At 44.0% G+C, this 21,140-nt stretch overlaps 1 protein-coding gene across 1 annotated transcript in view; it reads left to right on the top strand.

Moving 5' to 3' along the window:
- LOC126249761 (NACHT and WD repeat domain-containing protein 2) overlaps positions 1-21,140 on the top strand; it is a 253,964-nt gene that overhangs the window by 10,337 nt on the left and 222,487 nt on the right. The window contains exons 2-5 of the mRNA XM_049951451.1: positions 6,083-6,171; positions 6,436-6,552; positions 18,157-18,360; positions 20,871-21,015. Coding sequence (XP_049807408.1) covers positions 6,083-6,171; positions 6,436-6,552; positions 18,157-18,360; positions 20,871-21,015 — 555 coding nt within the window. The remainder of the gene's footprint in view (positions 1-6,082; positions 6,172-6,435; positions 6,553-18,156; positions 18,361-20,870; positions 21,016-21,140) is intronic.

The following is a 21,140-nucleotide window of genomic DNA, read 5'->3' as shown; positions in this document are numbered from 1 at the left end:
CGGACGGCTATTGTGGCAGCACAGCTCAGTATTTCTGCAGGGAATTTGCAGCGTCTTGTTGAGTTGATGCCATGTCGATGCTGCATTATGCCGGGCAATAGGAGGTCCGGCACAGTAGTAAGAGGTATCTCGTAACTTTGTCACCTCAGGGTATAACATTATCTTAAATGGTCTTACAGATTAGATGTTCCTCCACTTGCAACGTTGGTACTTTCACATGTAGTCTGATGTCAGTTCTCCGTTCTTTCAAAAAACAGATTGTACATTCTCACAAATCCAAAACTAATTTATTTTCTGATTAGAATTTCATCACATTATTACATAAATCATATTTGCCTTAAAGATGCAATTTTCGGTTGGCCTAAATATGGATACTGAAAAGAAATCAGTCACCAAGTAGAAGTAAAAAGCAACCAGGACTATTTTAAGATCTGGGAACGTAATTCAGTAAAGCCTTACGGTCATTTTAAGGCAGAGCAAATATGTGGGCTTAAAGTTCCACCGACGACAACTTCATTAAGATGGGGCACAGACTTACAAGCGGAGGCCACGGCGTTGGGATCACGGATTTACTTCAAACTTTGGACACTTTTAGTAGGCCATTACAGCAACATACTGCGCAAGTAGTAAGGTGACTACTCTGGCAATTCCGAGAAAATCGCAAGAGAAGTTTTACGTGCCTGATGTATCTGTGCGAAGGTGCAAGCTTTGAAAGCCCAAGTCAAACTTTGGCAGATAATGATACGAATAATGTTATTCAGTAATGTAGTAAGCTACAATGTGCCAGACCACAAGAGCAATGTACAACTACTCGTCGGATGTGCTCTCGGCATCACACGTTGCAGGATGGTTTTTGTCATTCAGACATGGAAAACATAAATTGAAACGGCATCTACTACAGCGAATGGATGCAGTTTTTCGTATTTATAGGGAATATTCAGAGTCAACATCTCGTTGACATTTTGAAAAATTTCTCTTTCTTCCAACAGCATAGATTAAAAAATTAGTTTGAGCCAGAGTCGAACCGCCACCTCATACACGTTCAGTTCATGAAGCTCGAAAGCAGGTCACCTTTTTTTATTGTTCTTCCCATTTTGCTCGATTTAAAAAAAAATGTTCAAATGTGTGTGAATTCTTATGGGACTTAACTGCTAAGGTCATCAGTTCCTAAGCTTACACACTACTTAACCTAAAGCTCGAAAGCAGGTCACCTTTTTTTATTGTTCTTCCCATTTTGCTCGATTTAAAAAAAAAAAGTTCAAATGTGTGTGAATTCTTATGGGACTTAACTGCTAAGGTCATCAGTTCCTAAGCTTACACACTACTTAACCTAAATTATCCTAAGGACAAACACACACACATGCCCGAGGAAGGACTCGAACCTCTGCCGGGACCAGCCGCACAGTCCATGACTGCAGCGCCGTAAGTTACATAGTAGACGCATAAAACTTCTCTCGCGATTTTCTCGAAACTGCCAGAGTAGTGCACCTTACTACTTGCACATTATGTTGTTTTAATGGCCTACTAAAGGTGTACAAATTTGAAGTAAATCTGTCATCCCAACGCCATGGCCTCCCCTTGTTAGATTGGAAAGATTGTAGAGGGAGCAGGGATAGAAAACGGCCGTCCTCTTTTGATGAAATCATCCCGATATTTGCCTTAAGAGGAAACCACGGCAAGCATAAACATTGTTGGGTAGAAATGATCTGAACCGTTGACTTGTCAAATGCGCCTTCTCACTCGGTATGGGCATTTGAATCTCACGCCTCAAGATTTCTAGTCGATATGTGACAAGTAAACGTATTGTTCAGCCATATTATTTTCGCCAGATTTGTCCCAGGCGGAATTATGTATACGCCCAACTGTTGCAGTTCGGATGTCTTCAGTCAGTACCCTATCGATGTATGATAACCCAGAGTACTGCTTGCTTTTCTCTGCTATGCTTCAGCTGCAAAATGCAATTAGCTCTGACTATGCTTATATATGAACATTAAAACTCAAGGTCGAGGTAATATAAGGGACGATGAGAAAGTTTCCGTTCTAAGGCCGTACAGTCGCGCGGAGTGGCCGCGCGGTTTGAGGCGTCATGTCGCGGACTGCGTGGTCGCTCCCGCCAGAGGTTCGAGTCTTCCTTCGGACATAGGAGGAGGAGGAGATTAGTGTTTAACGTCCCGTCGACAACGAGGTCATTAGAGACGGAGCGCAAGCTCGGTGAGGGAAGGATGGAGAAGGAAATCGGCCGTGCCCTTTCAAAGGAACCATCCCGGCATTTGCCTGAAGCGATTTAGGGAAATCACGGAAAACCTAAATCAGGATGGCCGGAGACGGGATTGAACCGTTGTCCTCCCGAATGCGAGTCCAGTGTGCTAACCACTGCGCCACCTCGCTCGGTCCTTTCGGACATAGGTGTGTGTTGTTCTTAGCATTGGTTAGTTTAAGTTGGTTTAGACAGTGTGTAAGTCTAGGGACCGATGGCCCCAGCAGTTTGGTCCCTTAGGAATTTACACACACACACACACACTCTAAGGCCGCACAGTCCAGAGTCGGTATGTCAATCAGGCAGAATCGCCATTAGCACTGAGGTAAATATTCCACCGGCGCACCAGGTTGAACATACCCGTTGGGTACAACACCGTGCCCTGCTGCGTGAAGAAGTTCGTAACTGCCAGTTGCACAGCCTCGACCGACTCGAATCGTCGACACTTCAAGGCCTTTTTTAAGGGATCTATACGTGATAATCGCATGGGGAGAGATCAGGACTATAGGGCGAATACTCGAGTGTCTCCCACTGGAGTTGGAGTAACTTCTGTTTACTACATTTGCGATAAGGAGACGTGCGTTGTAATGAAGCAGCAGCACGGCACTTGGCGTAGCTTCTAATCCTCCTAGCGGATAAAAACTAATGTGAGGGCTTGAAAATCTACAGACTTAAAGCGCCAACGTTGGTACGTTGCAGAACTGTGGAATTTATTTGATGCTCACTTATGGTATTATGTTTCTTCGAGAATGAAAAACCTTCTCAGTAGGAAGCAACATGAATTCCTAAGATTACAATTGTGTGAAACTCTATATGCTCTATTCATTTCCAGTACTTTGTAGACAGTGGTCCTCAAGCTCATTCAAGTTTCTTCACCTTCTGTGTGTCTTTCATGTAGTTAGAGTTTGTCACTTCATAAACGAAATACGTACTTTCAGAAAATCGGCCTCGGTAAGTGACTGCAATAACAACTTCCTTAGCAGGCAGAACTCAAGATGTCGACCTCAAGAGGGACAAGTCGACAAAAAGTAAAGTAACGACTGGTGTACCTCAGGAAGTTTGTTAGGGCAGTACAGAAATGACGAAATACGAGGGTAATCCCAAAAGTAAGGTCTCCTATTATTTTATAAGTACATAGACCTGTTTATTTCTACAATGGTTTAAATCAGTTTACAGCTTGCACATTTATATGTTCTTCGACGTAATCACCATTTCTGTCGATGCATTTTTGTAGACGCTGTAGCAGTTTTTGTATGCCCATGTCATACCAGCTCGCCGCCATGCTGCGAAGAAGGATGCCGCCACTGGCGTGATTGTTGCTTGGTCTCAGGTGTAAAGGTTGCGTCACCCATGACAATTGAGTCCAGAAAATTGTCCTGTTCGGCTGCAAGGCGGTGAAGAAATGGGCGAGAAGCATCAACTCGTTGGCGCATGTGGTCCTCAGTCAGCATGCGTGGCACCCATCTTGTGCACACCTTCTGGTAGTTCAATGTTTCCGTTAAAATTCTGTGAGCGGTGCTTCGGGAAACCTCAGGAGCCAACGTGCAGAGATCATCCAGGGTGATCTGCGATCTTCACGCATGCTTTGCTCAACCTTCAACACTGTCCCCTTTAGAAATTGACGGTCTGCCTCTCCTTTGTTCGTCGAGAATTTCGGTCCGACCAGCTGCAAACTCTCTACTCCACTTACGAACATTTTTGACATCCATGCACGACTCACCATACACTTTCGTCAGTTGGCGATGGGTTTCAATCGGCGCAGTGCCCTTTGCGTTCAAAAACCGAATAACTGCGCGCAATTCGCACTTGCCGGTAACATCCAACGGGAGCTCCATTCTCAACGGCTGCCAAGCCAAGATTGAGCGCTTCAGCGCAGCGTGCGCATGTTTGCACACAGCGCGTGAAGCTCTCTTCATAACAGTGTGACCAACTGCCACACAAACAGAGTTCTGTACTTATAAGAAATAGGAGACCTTACTTTTGGGATTACCCTCGTAGATATCACAGAAAAACTCAGTCACGATGGTCAGATGGTGATTTGCACCCCTTTGCTTCTGAATGCGAATCCATTACCTTAACAACTACGCTGCCTCGTTTGGCTGTAACATGCTCTATTAAACCTATGTGGGATAGCGCGTTTGGAGGCATCTACAAATTGCAGTTGTAGATACTCCTTTCAAGTCAGCACTGTCAGTTGACCGAATCTATTCTGCCACAGCAACATGCAGTGTCCCTCCCAGTCTAAAGTAAAAGTGTATGCAGCCTAGCGCTGACGAAGTCAGCGTGTTTCCGGGAGAAGAAATCTTTTCCAGCGCAAACTGATGTTTCAGCTATTCTTGCATTTTACACTGAGGGGACAAAAGTCACGGGATACCTCGTAATATCGTGTCGGATCTTTTTTTGCCCGGCATAGTGCAGCAACTCAACGTGGCATGGACTCAACAAGTCCTTGAAAGTCCCCTGAAGAAATACTGAGCCATGCTGCTACTATAGCCGTCCATAGTTGCCAAAGCGCCGCCGGTGAAGCATTATGTGCACGAACTGACGTCTCGATTATGTCCCATAAATGTATGTCGGACGATCTGGGTGGCCAAATCATTCGCTTGAACTGTCCAGATTGTTCTTCAAACCAATCGCGAGCAGCTGTGGCTCGATAACACAGCGAATCGTTGTTTGGAAAGATGAAGACCATGAATGGATGCAAATGGTCTCCAAGTAGCCGAACATAACCGTTTCTAGTCAATGATCGGTTCAGTTGGGCCACATGACCCAGTCCATTCCATGCAAACACGCCCCACACCATTATCGAGCCACCACCAGCTTGCGTAGTGCCTTGTTGACAACATGGTTCAAATGGTTCAAATGGCTCTGAGCACTATGGGACTCAACTTCTGAGGTCATCAGTCCGCTAGAACTTAGAACTACTTAAACCTAACTAACCTAAAGACATCACACACATCCATGCCCAAGGCATGATTCGAACCTGCGACCATATCGGTCGCCCGGTTCCAGACTGTAGCGCCTAGAACCGCTCGGCCACCTCGGTCGGCTGACAACAGGGTTGCATGGCTTCGGTGGGGGAGGGGGTCTTTTACCAACTGAAATCGGGACTCATTCGACGAGTCGTCTAGGGTCCAACCAATAAGGTCCCGAGCCCGAGAGAGGCGCTGCAGGCGATGTCGTGCTGTTGGCAAAGGCACTCACGTCGGTCGTCTGCTGCCATAGCCCATTAACGGCAAATTTCGCCGCATTGTCCTAACGGATACGTACGTCCTACACTGATTTCCACGGTTATTTCACGCAGTGTTGGTTGTCTGTTAGCACTGACAGCTTTACGCACACGGCACTGTTCTCAGTAGTTAAGTGAAGGCCATCGGCCACTGTGTTGTCTATGGTGAGAGGTAATGCCTGAAATTGGGTATCGTCAGCACACTCTTGACTCTGTCGATTTCGGAATATTAAATCCCCTAACGATTTCCGATATGGAACGTCCCATGCTCCAATTACGATTCCGCGTTCGAAGTCTGTTAATTCTCGTTGTGCGGCCGTAATCGCGCCGCAAACCGTTTCACATGGATCACCTGAGTACAAATGCCAGCGCACTGCCCTTTTGTACCCTGTGTATGCGATACTACCGCCTTCTGTATATGTGCATGTCGCTATCCCATCACATTTGTCACCTCTTTGTTAGTTACAATTTATAGGATATTTCTGTAACATGTAACGTCGCTTTATTTATTTATTGATTTAGTAGGATTTCAATAGTTTTTATTTTCAGATAATTACGATAAATAAAGACACTAAAAACGTCCTTTCCTCTTACAGATACAACTATGGAGCGAAATACTCTTATGGCTCAGTGTTATCCGCGATTGAAAGACTATTGTCGAGAGAAACACGGACTGGAATTTCAGGTAACAAAGTAATCATATCATAAAATGTAGTATTTCAACTTTCTCATGGAATAAATTTTAGAAAAAGTGGTTTGTCGAAGTTGTCATCAATAGTAAAAAGAACGATATCCTGTTACAGTGAAATTTCTTTCTACTGGTTAAATATCATGCAGCTACTAAACCTGAGTAGTTTCGCACAAAAAATTAAAGTTAATGCTTTCTAGAAGAAAGCATTGTGTAATGAGTTTGATAATTTACGTGCTCGTGTAAATCTTCTTACTACAGGTGGTAGACATGCGATGGGGAGTGCGAGACGAAGCCACCGACGATCACATGACAACCGAGTTGTGCATGAAAGAGATTGAAAACTGCCAGAGACTTTCAATGGGTCCAAATTTTGTGGTAAGTTTTCATTTTCCGAATAACTCAGATACACAGTACTGCGACGGAAGTGTTACTGCAGATCTTTTGAAATTGTCGAATTGATTTTACTATGTAAAGGTTTTGTGTATAGTAAATGGTGAAATTGCCTTTTCTACACCTTTAAATCGTACATCCGCACCTTCGTTTATTATTTTCTCCATTCGCCGTAGAAGCCCTTAAAACAAATATGAGTTCTTTCACTGAGGATGACGGCCCAAATCCGTCTCAAGCTATGCAGATTTAAGTTTTCCGTGATTTCCCTAAATCACTGCAAGCAAATTCCAGGAAGGTTCTTAGAAAGGGCATGGTCAATTTTCTTCTCCATCCTTGAAATAGTCCGAGCGTGTGAGTAGTGGGGCAGTGTATGTTCTGGACGAAAACGCTGTCGCAGTATCCAGCAGCAGTTTTTTATTTGCAGTGTCATATTACAGTTGAGAGAATTACACATCTTATATTTCGCTGACAGCAGCATCAGCACTTCCTTAGAGAGGAGTGGGAGGGGAAGGGAGGGCACCCATCCCCATGACATCCAAAATTTTGTCAACTACGTTTACTTTCCTGACTAGGTGGCTACACTGCAGAATTGTGGATAGTTCTTTCTTTGAACCACAAGCAGTGCTCACTGACACCAACAGATGGCTCCACTGTTAAAAATACAACACAAAGGTAAATTAATTATTTTCAATATCTAAGATGTTGAAACATTCCAGAAGTCTGCAAAATATGGTGACAATGCAAAAGTGCGATGTTTACACCAGTTCTGCATAGGCACATGCATGAAAAAACACTGTACAACTCAAATCGATTAATGCGATGTCACAATATTGCGAAAATACAACTGAAGTGCAAAACAAAATGAAAGTTAATTTTCACATATACACATATTCACTAAATTAGTGCTCAAAATTCTAATGTATATACTCCAATGCTAGTTTTCCATGTCTGTCAGTAGCTGACATTTTAATAGTCAGGCCTAAGAATTCAATGTCATATATCCAACTTGACCCAGCTTATAACTGCAGAAAAATACATGTTAGCTAAAATAAGACACTAAGCACATAAGCATGCAAGCAAATAGAGCGTCTGAATGTTAATAACTAGGCCTACTCTTGAAGAACTCACAACATTTCCTCACATTAAATATTTACACATTAAAATCTCTCTCAAGCACCATTTTAGAAGGGACATAGCTAAGGCATCATGTTATTCACTAGAAAAAATATAAATAATGCTACTGATTAACAATTATTGCTATTATTACAAATCACACAGGTGAAGATTATGTACAACAACACCAGACTGAAGTCAGAACTATGGTGGCAAGGCTCTCTAAAAACATTAGAGATTACTTTATATATACTTGAATATTTCTGGTATCTCAACTGCAGATTTTTCAGCGCTCATTAAACTTTAGGACTCTGTATCTCAGAATGAGCAAAAATGGACTTGTACCACTATTGAAATAAGCCCTTCATATATGACCTTGCGTACCGAAAAGAAAGACATTTATTGTGCTTTAAACACATACATATTAATTCAAAAACTGTGGAACTTACATTTTGCAAAGAGAGAAATTCACTATTTGCTGCTAATGTCTTAATTACATTGAATAATTACTGTACTTGTAGCTGCTATACGCTCCCAAAATGCAACACATGAGGAAATGGAGACTGTCCATTTACCACAGGCCAACATAAATGAATTATTGCACCCACCTCGTCCTGCAGGCCAATTTTACACAGACAAGTACCCTCAACCATGTGCTGTTCGGATGACACTGCTTTCTTCGGAATATCTGCCTCTAGTTTAATATTTGACACACCATTTGCTGTAATTACCGCATTTTTCGTTTGACAGACAGTTTCCACAAATTCAGTGCCCTTTGCACGAATCAGAAACATACATTTGGAGAACCACAGAGAGTGTGCTTTCTGTGGATCATCCTTTTCATGCCAATACTTCAAACCACCACCACAATGAAAACACGCTGTTTCATCACCAGTACCATTGTAAAAGTACTCCGCTTTACTTAGCTCACCTGGTCACTGACTAGTGGCAAGAGGCTACTCATCGAACGATGTTACCCTACCTTCCTGCGTGCTGTATTTTTTTTTTTTAAATGGCTCTGAGCACTATGGGACTTAACATCTATGGTCATCAGTCCCCTAGAACTTAGAACTACTTAAACCTAACTAACCTAAGGACATCACACAACACCCAGCCATCACGAGGCAGAGAAAATCCCTGACCCCGCCGGGAATACTGTATTCAGACCACACTGGTCCATGCGAGATTTTAGCTGAACTGTATTCAGGCATTGGTTCTGGAAACGTATTTGGAGTATTTCCATTCTGCGTAGGTCTAGGTCCAGCTTCTGTCGATAAATAGGGTGTCCCACTAAACTCCTACATGCAACAATACGTAAAAATTCAATTGGCCTGGGCTGCACCTATTTCAGCGACTCACACATTATGCAGGAATGCATCACCACTTTCAACACAAAGTCAAGTTTTCTTCTTAATTGGCATGTGTATTTTTTTTCTACAAAATGGTTCAAATGGCTCTGAGCACTATGGGACTTAACTGATGAGGTCATCAGTCCTCTAGAACTTAGAACTACTTAAACCTGACTAACCTAAGTACGTCACACACATCCATGCCCGAGGCAGGATTCGAACCTGCGACCGTAGCGGTCGCGCGGTTCCAGACTGTAGCGCCTAGAACCGCTCGGCCACACCGGCCGGCTTTTTTTTTTTTTTTTTTTTTTTTACAGAAACGAAAACTAGAGGTACAGATAGTGATGCCAGACTTGGTTACACTGTTCTAAACCTCATCCATTCTGAAATATCAGACTTTAATGGGAATATTGCCGCGATTTCTGCCGTAATGCGCAGGGCAAGAGGTGCTTGCACTGTCCTGTGGCTTGCTGTCAGGGGCTCACATGTTGGGCAGGAATGCAAGCTCCATAAAACTAAACACATATCACTTTCAGCACAATGTTATGTTTATTTAAATAACACATGTTTGTTTATTGCTGCAGAAATGAAACGTAGAGGTTCATTGATGATACGACGTGATTTCAGTGCCCTAAACACAATTAGGCCTATTAGTGGCATATAGCCTACAGAAACTTCATGTTCGGACATGACATCCAGCACAAAAAACGCTCTCACAAATGAGCAGTAACGTCACATCCGATGAACCTGCGTCACTCAACAGGTGTTCGAAGTGCCCACCGTTCGCATCAGTACACTTGTGTAGATGGTGAACAAGTGAGCGTTACAAGGACCGTAGTGTTTCCACAGACATTGCAGCACACACAGCAGTAATACGTTGTTGTATATTCTTTGGCGTCGTCGATTGTTCGTGGTACACACACTCTTTCAATGCACCCAAGAGAAAGAAATCTAACGGCGTCAAGTCGGGTGACCGGATGGCCAGCTCACAGGATCTCTCCGTCCTATCCACCTATTTGGAAACAATGCATTGACAACTTCCCTGGAAACATGTATGTAGTGTGAGGGGCATCCATTATGCTGGAACCACATTGACAGTCGCGTTCCCAATCCACTGTCCTCAATGAGAACGGGTAGAGTGTCTTGAAAAAATGATGCATATCACCATTCAGTTAATGTTTTCTCATAAAAATAGGGACCTACAATACGAGTATTAATGATGCTGCACCGGAAATTGACATCCCACTGTTCTTGATGAGCAACAACGTGAAACCAGTGGGTATTTTGCATGGACCAGTAGTGTATGTTCTGTAGATTCACATGATCATGATTTGTGAACAAACCTTCATTGCGTATGAAGTCAGGATTACCTTGCAAAGGCTGAAGTGCAAAACGACAGAATTGAATGTAGGATTCAAAGTCATTCCTGCACAGTACAAAAAAAAAATGGTTCAAATGGCTCTGAGCACTATGGGACTCAACTGCTGAGGTCATAAGTCCCCTAGAACTTAGAACTACTTAAACCTAACTAACCTAAGGACAACATACACATCCATGCCCGAGGCAGGATTCGAACCTGCGACCGTAGCGGTCGCGCGGTTCCAGACTGTAGCGCCAGAACCGCTCGGCCACCAGCGGCCGGCCCTGCACAGTTCTCGGCGGTGTGGGATATGGTACGGATGAAACGTATGCCCATGCGAAATCCACGACACACTACTACAGTTTATTCCAGAACCACGTGCAATCTGTCGTACACTCACCTCAGGACTGTGCACTACAGCAGCAGAGCAGCAATCTCGTTGTCATTGTTAGTTGGTGTGTTTGTACGTTGATGATCTCTGGTGACCAGCTGCCTGTTTCCATGAGACTTGTGCAGATGTTGGAAATTGTTTGATGCGAAGGACGCCATTGATCTGGGTAGCGTTCATCCTATATTGCTACAGCTGTGTTTGCACTTGTGTGGCATTCACCGTAAATTAACATAACATCTAGTTCTTCTCCATTACTGACGACCGGCATATCGACGAGAAGACAGCAAATGCCACAAGCCACACCAAAACAAGGAAAGCACTGTCTGAAACGCACGTGAAAAGTGTCAAGGGTTCAAATGTCTGTGAATTCCTAAGGGACCAAACTGCTGAGATCATCAGTCCCTAGACTTACACGCTACTTAAACTAATTTATGCTAAGAACAACACATACACCCATGCCCGAGGGAGGACTCGAACCTCCGGCGGGAGGAGCCGCTCAATCCGTGACATGGCGCCTCAAACCGCACGGCCACTACGAGCGGCGTGTGAAGTGTATTTTCTTGTTTGACACCGACAGCAGCACAGCAGGCCAGAGCTAGAGACATTAGTAGACTGAACATTATAGGTAGAACGTGTGTACTGATAGTGGTCTGTTTACAGCAGACTGCAGGACAGTGCAGGAACCTAGCCCTGCGTATTGCAGCAGTTATCGCGGCGCCGTTTCCATCCTTTAAAGTCTAATATTTCAGAGTGTCTCAGGTTTATAACAGTGAAACCAAGTCTGTCATCACTAATTGTACCTCTAGTTTTTATTTTTGTATGAGCCTCTGACATGGGTGCATCCCTGGCCAATCGCATTTTTCACATTTTGTTTCATTTCTGAAATATATGAGATGGCAGGATTAGGTGGGACACCCCAGGATGGTGACACGACCATTATCGATAACAGATGACGAGTATCTTTGGTTGTAGGTTTAAAATTTCAATGAAAATTTGCATGCACTGCTTGCGAGGAAGAAAACTTTCTTTGTCTAATTGTTCCACAATAGTGACCTCTCCCATAAAGCGCAATAATCTTTTTCGCCTTTATAATAGGGAGCTGCACCTGCCGGTAACATCGCATGCTTTGCACGGGGTTTCAGAAAGCCAGTCGCACAGGCGATGCAGTCAAGTCGACATTTTCCTGTGGGTATACTCTTGTACAATAGTCATGCTGTCGGTTGCTCTACTATTTATAGGTCACATGTGTGAGAACCATCACTGAGCTTGTCAGCGAGAATATTAATTTTTTCTATAGAACGCTTACTGACACGAGTATTTCTGTAGAAACTGCTGATCAGGGTGTGATCGAGAACTGTCACGACAAAAACAACGTTGTCAAGCAGACACGTGTAGTGTATTTCTGTGGAAACTGGGAGCCATCACGCATTCCAACGACACCGCGGTTGAGGTATACATTGTTATGCAGCTGTCGCGAACTGGAATCACAACGCACATTCCCGCACTACTTGCAGCTGCAGTAGAAACGGAGAACTGGCGATTCAGCAGAGCAATACCATACCTGCTGCGACAGGCGTCATAGCAAAGGAACTGCAAGCTTCCGTCTGTGACCGATAGCGGTCGCGCGGGATCTGGCAAATGGCACCGTACTGTTAACTGCCCTCTGTCACTGTGTTATGGGACAAACGGTGGCAGCGACTCAGCCTACTCACTCTCGGAGTCCTGTAGCAACGTGATGCTGCGCAGGTGTCACGTGGTCGCAGCTCTGTCTTCTTCATTGGTGCTTTAGTACAGAGAGAATTTTTCCTTGTGTGCATTGTGATAGCTGCACTCTGTATCTTGCAGCAGTATTTGTATTGAGTCTTCTTTCGTTTGGCGAAATACAAGTTAAGTAAATCTTCCGTTTGCTGTGTTACTTGTTCACTAATCGTTTCTATTCCTGTCCAGCTTTCCTATGTCGACAGTTGCCACACTACTCTGTAGTCCACCAGTCCTTACCGTTGTATACAGGGTGTAAATTTTAAGTTGACAAACCAGAATAACTCGAAAAATAAGCTTTACACGAAAAAATGTGTAGAATCCAAAGTTGATTATTTTCGAGGGCGACATCTGCTGGTGCTAAAATTAGCCCGCCACCCCAGCCCCCTGGGGATGGGGCGGGAGGCAACTTTAAAATTTCAAATGGGAACCCTCATGTTTTATTGCAGAGTCAGATTCTACATAAGAAACTACGTACATTTTGTTTTTAACATTTGCTTTGATCCGTGGTAGTTGGCGCTGTAATTCAAGAAAATCCATGTTCTCATTTCTGCGTGGAAAATGGTTACGGATAAATAAAAAATACTTATTTACTACGTAAATTTTGATTCGCTAAAACTAAAACTCTCCCTCTCTCCCCATAGGGTGGTGTCTGAGAGAGAGGAATTAGAGTTTTACAAAATATTGATCCAAATATTAACTTTTTCCGCAGATTCGGATAAGTTTTGTTTGTTTCGTGCTCATGAGGCCACACAACTTTTAATTATCAAACAAATCATCTGACTAGATAACTAACTAACCAAACATCCTATTTACTAACGAGTTAACTCATTAACTAAAAAACTAGCTGACTCACGAACCTAATTTTCTGTTAGATTCGGAGTAATCACTCTTGTTTGTCGAGAAGTCTCACAACTGGGGTGCTTGCTTCATTTGAGTCTTTTAATTTCGGGTGGAAAAACATAGAAAACGACATTCATAAATTTATTGACTTAAATCCACAGTCGCTGGATCGGCAGGGCAGATCGAGTCAGATCGCCTGACCTTACCTCGCCAGATTATTTCTTATTGGGTTATCTAAAAGATATCGTTTATCAGGAAACGCCTAACACTCGCGAAAACATGGTGCAAAGAATAAGAGATGCTTGCGCTGCAATTACAGCAGACACGTTATCTAGATGTGTGCAGGGACTTACAGCACGAGTCAATAAATGCATCGAAGGTGGAGGTCATCACTTAGAACATTTGATTTCATAAAACGGTGAGATGCAAGGGATTTACGGACATCAAGCACGCCGAAAGTGAGAGGCGAGGGGGCTCAGAGGAAACAAGCACCCAGAAATCCATTTACTTGCAAGTATTTACAAATAATCAACAATAAAACGAAACAAATCGTTCCTTTTCAGGACCACCAAATCTTAAACGGGAATACGTACATCTTTAGTTAGAGAGTGGGTTAGTCTTTTCCTCAGTTAGTCTTTTACTTTGTTTGCTCTGTGAGTTAATGAGTTCACTCGTTAGTAAGTAGGATGTTTGGTTTGTTAGTTAGCTAGTCAGATGATTTGTTTGATAATTAAAAGTTGTGTGGCCTCATGACCACGAAACAAACAAAACTTATCCAAATCTGCGGAAAAAATTAATATTTGGGTCAACATTTGTAAAACTCTGATTCCTCTCTCTCAAACCCCACCCTATGGGGAGAGAGGGAGAGTTTTAGTTTTAACGAATCAAAATTTACGAAGTAAATAAGTATTTTTTATTTATCCGTAACCATTTTCCACGCAAAGATGAGAACATGGATTTTCTTGAATTACAGCGCCAACTACCAAGAATCAAAACATATGTTTAAGACAAATGTAAGTAGTTTTTTATGCAGAATCTGGTTCTGCAATAAAAATGGGGGTCCCATTTGAAATTTTAAAGTTGCCTCCCGCCCCACCGCCAGGGGGCTGGGGTGGCGGGCTAATTTTAGCACCAGCAGATGTCCCCCTCGAAAATAATCAACTTTGGAGTCTACACATTTTTTCGTGTGAAGCTTATTTTTCGAGTTATTCTGGTTTGTCAACTTAAAATTTACGCCCTGTATAAAGTCATACACAACAGTAAAATCCCAAACGTAATACCACAGTCACCATATACAAAGAGACTTGCGAGGGAACCTGCATGCAAGTAGCAATCGACCACTGGCTCTTTGATCGTCGTATTGCCGATGTCTCCAAAATCATTTCTCCCGCTCTGCAATAGGAGCACTGATGACGTATGTTAAATACTTAACCTGAAGTCTGTAAGTGAGGGGGTGGAAAAGAGGAAATGAATAAATAAGTACACAGTTCTGTTGAAGGACCAGTTTATTTATTGGTGGACTACGTGATGATATTTTGCAGAAGCAACGAGCCTAGAACATACGTTCTCGTCACAGCCAGCCACGTGCATTTTCGCCTCAGGGCTCTCACTAAGCACAATACACGTAAGGCCTAGCACCTGCTTATGTGTAAGTAATTAATATACGGTGATAGAAAAAAATCCCAGCACCAAGAAGTAGTTGTGCGAGATTAAGAAAAGTTGGTAGACAAGTTTGTACATCTGAAAGATGATGCCTATTCAAATTTCACGCCAGTCTGTATTAGCGCCGCCGTGAGGATGCAAATCAGTTTTTTTTTTTTTTAATACGGGATGTGACGGTTGTAAGTGTTAGTTACTTATGAGATTGGTTGTAGTGAGCTGATGTTAGTGAAGAATGCCTTTGAGGGGACGAAAACCCCATTATCGGGAGCTCACTGAGTTTGTATGTAATCATGTAATATGGCTACGAGAAGCTGGATGTTCGTTCTACGATATTGCCGATAGACTTGGCAGGAATGTAGCCACTGTACATGCTTGCTGGCAGTAGTGGTCACAGGAAGGTGCTGTAGCAAAAGGACCGATCTCTGGACGGCTACGTGGCACTTCTGAGAGACAAGACCATCGTGTTTGGCGTATGACTTAACGCATCATACTGCGTCTGCAGCAGCCATTCACCACAGTCACACGACGAATTGTTACATATTGGTTATTTCAAGGAAAGCTCCGAGCCAGACGCCCTGTAGCTGCTCGCGTTGGTCGAGATCCAATGACTGTTAGAAGAACATGGAATCGGTGGGTTCAGGAGGGTAATACGGAACGCCGTGCTGGATCCCAACGGCCTCGTATCACTAGCAGTCGAGATGACAGGCATCTTATCCGCATGGCTGTAACGGATCGTGTAGCCACGTCTCGATCCCTGAGTCAGCAGATGGGGACGTTTGTAAGACAAGAACCATCTGCACTAACAGTTCGACGACGTTTGCAGCAGCATGGACTATCAGCTCGGAGACCATGGTTGCGGTTACCCTTGACGCTGCATCACAGACAGGAGCGCCTGCGATGGTGTACTCAACGACGCACCTGGGTGCACGAATGGCAAAACGTCATTTTTTCAGATGAATCCAGGTTCTGTTTACAGCATCATGATGGTCGCATCCGTGTTTGGCGACATCGCGGTGGACGCACATTGGAAGCGCGTATTCGTCATCGCCATACTGGCGTATCTTCCGGCGTGATGGTATGGGGTGCCATTGATTACACGTCTCGGCCACCTCTTGTTCGCATTGACGGCACTTTCAACAGTGGACGTTACATTTGAGATGTGTTACGACCCGTGGCTCTACCCTTCATTCGATCCCTGCGAAACCCTACATTTCAGCAGGATAATGCACGACCGCATGTTGCAGGTCCTGTACGGGCCTTTCTAGATACAGAAAATGTTCGACTGCTGCCCTGGCCAGCACATTCTCCAGATCTATCACCAATTGAAAACGTCTGGTCAATGGTGGCCGAGCAACTGGCTCGTCACAATACTCCAGTCACTACTCTTGATGAACTGTGGTACCGTGTTGAAGCTGCATGGGCAGCTGTACCTGTACACGCCATCCAAGCTCAATGCCCAGGCGTATCAAGGCTGTTATTACGGCCAGAGGTGGTTGTTCTGGGTACTGATTCCTCAGGATCTATGCACCCAAACTGCGTGAAAATGTAATCACACGTCAGTTCTAGTATAATATATTTATCCAATGAATACCCGTTTATCTTCTTGGTGTAGCAGTTTTAATGGCCAGTAGTACATGACAATGCACCCTCTCATAAAGCAAAACCTGTGTGACAATGGTTTGTGGACGATAACATTCCTGAATTAGACAAACCTGCCCAGAGTTTAGACCTGAACTCAATGGAAAAGCTTTGCGATGAGTTAGAACGTTGACTTCCTCTGGTTTCGTCTGCTGAGGAAAAATGGGCTACCATTCCTCAGCCAATATTCATTCGCGTAATTGAAAGCGTCCGCAACAGATTTCAAGTCGTCATAAAGGCGAAGGGTGGATACGTCCCATATTAATGTCCGCTAATAGGTGTTCGGAAACTTTCAATCAGATAGTGTGCTATTGTCTTTGCTGTTAATGTATTTATCTTAGTCTCAAACACAAAAATGGTTTCTTTATACAGATACTTAGCATTTATGGCAGAAATATATCCCTTTTATGATGATAACACCAGGCAAATATAAATTTTTGGCCATTGTGTCAGAGAACCGTGTTTCCATAGACTCATGCAAGTCTCAATATGGTTCTCTTCGGAATGACGTATTTGCATGTGCTGTAGAATATTAACAGATCGGTTTGCGATACCCTAACAGGCAGTAAAGGCAGACAGACCCCTGGCACCCACATATACAGGATGAAGCCGAAATCCACCAACAAATTTTCGAAGATTGGTCGTGGTTATTTTCTGAGTAATTGTGTATAAGGGACACGTGGTCTGTGCATTACTTGCAGGTTGGCTCCCAGTCTTTGCACATAGCTTTAATCAAAAGCAAATCTTCCTACAGCTAAAACTGTATACAGTGTAGAGGTTGGTTTGGTTCAAATGGCTCTGAGCACTATGCGACTTAACATCTGTGGTCATCAGTCCCCTAGAACTTAGAACTACTTAAACCTAACTAACCTAAGGACATCACACACATCCATGCCCGAGGCAGGATTCGAACCTGCGACCGTAGCAGTCGCGCGGTTCCGGACTGAGCGCCTAGAACCGTTAGACCACCGCGGCCTGCGAGGTTGGTTTGAACACCGCTGTGGTTCACTAGGTGTGGCCTGTTGAAAGTGGTACGGGCTTTTCTTCTTGCGACCTTGCAATTTATATAGCCAGCGAGTTGCTAGAGGACCTACAGTTCAACGTGGTCTCCACCTGCATTGCAAGCTGAAATTTTTTGCGTATAAAAATCGTCGTCAGAGGTAAAATAAGCAATACATTACAGGTAAAGAACCTTGGACCAACCGAAAAATGAATCCAGGGCCTTTGGATATGCAGCCTTACGGTTACCCTCAGAAACGCGAAGCCACGCTCAGGTTTTCCTATGCCATGAAAATTGGTTCTAATAAAGCGGCCTCATCCTCTTGACCACATTACCCCGTGCCCTTACTGCACCCATAAAGTTTGAATTCGATTCTCGCTGTTTACAGTTGGTCTACAAACCTCACGCTTACGGAAACATGAGCATTTTAACTGAGAAGTATGAACAGTGTAGCATTTCTTTTTTTGTGTGCAAGGTGTTCCTGGGCCAGAAGTACGGCTACCGGCCGATCCCGACGTACATCATCTCATCGGAACTGCAGATGCTGCGGGACGAACTGGCCAACACGGGGAACGACGTGACGCTGCTGGACACGTGGTACCGCAAGGACAGCAACGCCGTGCCGCCCGTCTCCGTGCTGCAGCCCATCTCTTCCATACTCATCAATTTCAACAACAAGGTCAACAACCTGCTCATTCTCCTCCTGCCAGTGCTGTTACTCAATTCATACAACAAATACGTTACGTTACTTGGATGCAATACAGGAACTACACGGTTCTCCGTGCACGGAATGTTTTATTTAGTTGAGGTTTTATTTTTTGTAGCAGAATATCCATTTATTACAAATAAAACAGGAATATAAGATGAAGCATACTGGCAGATTAAAACTGTGTGCCCGACCAGGGCTCGGACGTAGGACCTTTGCCTTTCGTGAGCAAGTCCTTTAGCAACTGAGCTACCCAAGAACGAGTCGGAAACCATCCTTACAGCTTTACTTCCGCCCGGGCATCGTCTTTTACTTGCCGAACTTCAGGCTTGAGACCTGGTCCGGCACACAGTTTTAGTTCAAATGGCTCTGAGCACTATGGGACTCAACTTCTGAGGTCATTAGTCCCCTAGAACTTAGAACTAGTTAAACCTAACTAACCTAAGGACATCACACACATCCATGCCCGAGGCAGGATTCGAACCTGCGACCGTAGCGGTCTCGCGGTTCCAGACTGGAGCGCCTAGAACCGCACGGCCACTTCGGCCGGCACAGTTTTAGTCTGCCAAGCTGTTTCATATCAGCACATTCTCCACTGCAAAGTGGAAATTCGTCCTAGAGAAATACAAAGTGCTCAAAAAACGTTTTGCGTCACTATCATGATTTACATTTTTTTGTAATCGGAAAATGCAGAAAAATGGCTCTGAGCACTATGGGACCTAACATCAGAGGTCTTCAATCCTCTAGAACTTAGAACTACTTAAACCTAACTAACCTAAGGACACCACACACATTCATGCTCGAGGCAGGATTCGAACATGCGACCGTAGCAGTCGCGCGGTTCCGGCCTGAAGCGCCTAGAACCGCTCGGCCGCCGAGGCCGGCGGGGAAAAACCAAACATGCAGTTCTTTAGAGCGTACCGTGTCCCCATTCGTGAACGGGACAATGTGCATTCAATCTGTACACGATCGTGTCTAAAGTCTTCGATATCGCAAGGATTCTTCAACAGATCTTTGTGACGCAACGAAGTAATTAACATTGTCGCAGTGGGGACTAAGTGAAAACAACTGAGCTATTTGGCTAAACAGAAAGTGGGTTGTTGAACGTAGTGAGACTAATGAGGCCCCATCTAACTGCCGTAAGCGAAATAAACAATGTTTAAACTGAATCTTTTCATCATTACTGAACAGTCGTTGAATATAGCTCCCTATTATTATAGGATGTAGAGCACAGAATGGTTGGAGGCACACGATTTTATAGGCATCTACCAATGTGCTTGATAAACGAACACCTTCACTATTCCAACTGTCGTAAACTCGAGTGAATTTTACAAGGTGAGAGAGAAGGCAGTTGTCAGGTCTCGGATTTTTATCCTGTTGTAAATTCATGCCCTTTTATATTTACTAAAGTGCAGTTGAAACTACAGATTTACTTTCAAGTTCGTAAAGACTCAGTCACGCTTTTCGCGACAATTATCACCAGGGTCAAGCACTGCGGTGTGTGGTGTGTACCATTTCTAAGATTCTGATCGCCGGTGACGTGTCCAAGTTCCAATAATAATTCAATAATTTTTGTGATATCTGAAACACCCCTTTCCAATGGAGAGCGTGTGTGGTGTCCATACACGAGGAGGACTGCTACAAAATTTGTGACAGGACTACTTCTGGACGATCCATACATTATTTCAAAGTTTGTTACTGGTAATGAAAAGTGGATTTATGGCTATGACTCCTAAATTAAGCAGGAATCGTCACAATGGAAGAGTCCTTCACCTAACCAAAATAAATGGACAGTGCCACGAAAGGTTCAAATGTGTGTGAATTCCTAAGGGACCAAACTGCTTAGGTCATCGGTCCCTAGATTTACACATTACTTAAACTAACTTATACTAAGAACAACGCACACACCCATGCCCGAGGGAGGACTCGAACCTCCGGTGGGAGGGGCCGCGCAGTCCGTGACATGACGCCTCAAACCGCGCGGCCACACCACTCGGCGCCATGAAAGGTAATGCCTCCAAATTTTTATATGAAAACTCTCAAATCTTTTTAAATAAAACAAATGTTATTAATACTCTGCACATCATTCTTCATGCCTACATATTTAGAGGCGCCTGCCGCTAGAGGGCTCCAAATTGTAGTTTGTCATATGACGGTGGGTAACGTAACTATGTCGATGCATGAGAAACAGCGTACTGTAATCGAGTTTCGAATTCGAAGAGTTCGTCCATACACGGAGCACCCTTTCCTTCAGCATGAGAATGCTACACCACACAAGAGCGATTGCAGGCCAGAGGGCGAGGAAAGTCGAAATTTAATGCGGTCCCCTCAGTTTCGTGTTTTTCACTGTACTAAGTCAGTATGACATTGCGCAAGTAATTCTGTTAAACAGTAAGTGGTAGCCAAAACGTGCAGAATCAGTATTATGTTTTCTCTAAAAGACAAATGTGTACATGTGTGTGCGAGGTGTAATGTGTCCGCAGAGGGTGCCGAAGCTACAACAGCACGACCAGGCGCTGTGGTGGGACACTTTGGCCCGCATGCAGAAGCTGCTGCGCAAGGCGGCGCATGCGCTCTACAGTGCAGAGAAGATTGACAAGGATACCATGCACAACTACTTCATGTCTGGTTAGTACAGCTCGACACCTATCATATAGTTGGTATTGTTGTTGGAATTACCATGCAGTGACGTTTCGTAAGTTTGCCTGTAGAGCGATCTAGGTAATCCAGTGGCATTGTGAGGTCATGTAGTG

Source organism: Schistocerca nitens, chromosome 3, assembly GCF_023898315.1.
Source record: "Schistocerca nitens isolate TAMUIC-IGC-003100 chromosome 3, iqSchNite1.1, whole genome shotgun sequence".
NCBI lineage: Eukaryota > Metazoa > Arthropoda > Insecta > Orthoptera > Acrididae > Schistocerca > Schistocerca nitens.
This window is presented reverse-complemented; position numbering and strand designations above follow the sequence as displayed.